The 2500-nt window shown below is 38.2% G+C and overlaps 1 protein-coding gene across 1 annotated transcript in view; it reads right to left on the bottom strand.

The window, feature by feature from the left end:
• Positions 1–2500, bottom strand: part of LOC137992021 (osteoclast-stimulating factor 1-like) — a 19463-nt gene that overhangs the window by 8577 nt on the left and 8386 nt on the right. Inside the window, exon 9 of the mRNA XM_068837069.1 lies at positions 58–136. Within this exon, the coding sequence (XP_068693170.1) occupies positions 58–136 (79 nt within the window). The remainder of the gene's footprint in view (positions 1–57; positions 137–2500) is intronic.

Genomic DNA, 2500 nt, shown 5'->3' with positions numbered 1-2500 from the left:
CCCCCCCCCCCCAACAACCTCCTGAGAACAAAGTACACTGGTAAGATACTCTCTTACCACGCTCTAGCAACAATTCCACGATGTCTGGATGACTTTTCCAGGATGCTGAATGCAAAGGGGTATCCCCAAGTTTGTTCTAAAATGATAAAATGCACTTTATTATACAGTCGAACCTCCCATAAGTGGACACCCTTAGCACCAAGTGTAAGTGTCGGCTTACAGGAGGTGTCCACTTTAAAGTGCAATAGTAAACACTTAATGACTGGTCCCGAGGGAAAAAGTTAATTTTGTTTCCCAACCATCTTAATGTTTCCCCGAGGTGCAGCCGAGGGAAACATTGAGATTTAAGGGAAACAAAATTAACTGTTTCCCAAGGGACCAATCATTAAGTGATTTGTTATGTAGCACAAAAAGAAAACGAGCACTGGCAACAGTAACGGCAGTCATCAGTCAATATTCACGGGTAAAAGTGCAATGTTACCCTATGACATCATAGATTTTGCAATGTTGCCCGATCAGAAACTTTTGGAAACTTTTATTGTTAGATGTCATATGAACTCAAAGTAACCAATGAGAGCATGTGCTGTTGAGAAAAAAAACTCAGCTATATAACAAAGAACATATAATACCAAACAACAAGTCTTTTAAATCTCTTTATTAAGACAACTTGTATAATTGTGTTTAAGGTGTAGACAGGCCAAACACGACTCTTATTGGTCAAGATAGGAAATTCAAAGAACTCGGAGCTTTGCTCTAACATGTACATCATTCAAAGACCTCCCTTTTCTATATGAAACTAGCTGGGAGAGGGTTTTTAAAGATTTCTCCCAGTAAGGGCTGGTTTTGTATAACATGCTATTTGTTCATTAGAATATGTTTGAGATTGGGTTACGGAGTTCCTGAAGCGTGCATCTAACTCAGCAAAGGTTCTTATTACAGGAAAGCATATAAACTATGAGAGGAGCAGGATATGGTATGGAATTGTCTTGCAAGTTTTAATTTCAAGGAGACAAATGTTTGTGCGACTGGCTTGAAGAAAAGTTTTAAGCAAAAACTTTGATGTACTGTAATGAAAAAAAAGCTAATTGTAATTGAAATGACTATGTTTTGTCTAGGACAGCGTGCGATTAAATCATTTAAAAAATCAAAACCATTTTGTTAGAAATTTATTTTCTTGATATTGTTTACTGTCCGCTTACAGGAGGATATTTTAGACTCTGTGGACCCCGAATAGGTGTCCGTGTCTGCTTACGAGAGATGGCCGCTTACGGAAGGTTAAATATGTAGTGTTGTAGAGAAGAAATTCCTGGGACCGCATTTTGGTGTCCACTTACAGGAGGTGTCCGTTAGTGGATGTTCGACTGTATAAACACCAATGAAATACCAAGAGAGCTTTCGTGTGAAAACATAAATAAACGGTAACATGTTATCTTCACACATGAAAAGATCACTGTTGTTAAGGTTTCATATGAAAATCGCACCTTTGGATGTCTTTCGTGAAATGATTTAGTATTTCATTGGAGTTTATATAATGTGTGGTTCCAGAAAATATCCATACCCCCCATGGAGGGTTTTTTCCAGTTTGACCCCACACCCCACTGGATTTTCCATTCCAGAGGGCTTCGCGTTACTTCCCCCACCCCCTGGAATTTCCATGATTTTTCCACTTGGTCCCCCATAGCCCTTGGAAATTCCAAATCCAAAAAAAGAGAATTAATTTATTTTGATCTACTTAGAGCTGTAATAAAAATTTAATTCTCCTAAAAACGGCCGTAAAATGTTTGCACTAACAACTGAGCTTATTTAACACTTTAATGTCCTGGCAACTGACCTTTTCACTGTTCAGTTGAAAGAAGTTCTCATTCAAAAATCAAAAACAAGTACTGAATGTTGACACTAGTTTATGTGTATATCGTATACGTTTTGTAACCTACAACTGTAGTCGAAGTTTGAATTTATGCTTAGTCAAAACAACATATGGAATTACCTTGAACACACAAGAAACTATTTATTACATACTTATTTTTGCTGTCACAAGGCTGTTGTCTAACAGGAGCCCGGTAGCCTGGGGCTCCCAAAGAATAGCTCTGGGCGCCTTAATTTTTCACAGCAACACCTTTCACTTCATATGTTGGGCTCCTAAGTTCTCAGCGTTTAGCTCTGAGGGCCCCTTTAAAATTTTCTTAGGCAGCAGCCTTGTGTCACAGCGAAACTCGGGAAAATACCTCAATGCTAATCTCCATGATATTTTTGTATGTGGCAGGTGTAATTAATTTTGATCTACAGTAGAGTAGAACCGTCTGTTTAAATTATTTTTCGTGTGTAGCCGTGAACTGACTTCACTTATCAGTGGGAATCATAAGCCGTCACGGCCTGTTAAATATCAACAAAGTATCGCAGAGCAATAAAATCATGCACTGTAAAATTATAATGAAAATTCCAACTGGTTATTTTTCACATATTTAAAACAAAACTTCAAGCGAACGAGAAGCCAAGCGAG

This window comes from Montipora foliosa, chromosome 2 (assembly GCF_036669935.1).
Source record: "Montipora foliosa isolate CH-2021 chromosome 2, ASM3666993v2, whole genome shotgun sequence".
NCBI classification, from domain to species: Eukaryota; Metazoa; Cnidaria; class Anthozoa; order Scleractinia; family Acroporidae; genus Montipora; species Montipora foliosa.
Note: the sequence above shows the minus strand (reverse complement) of the source record. Positions and strands in the feature narration are given on the sequence as shown.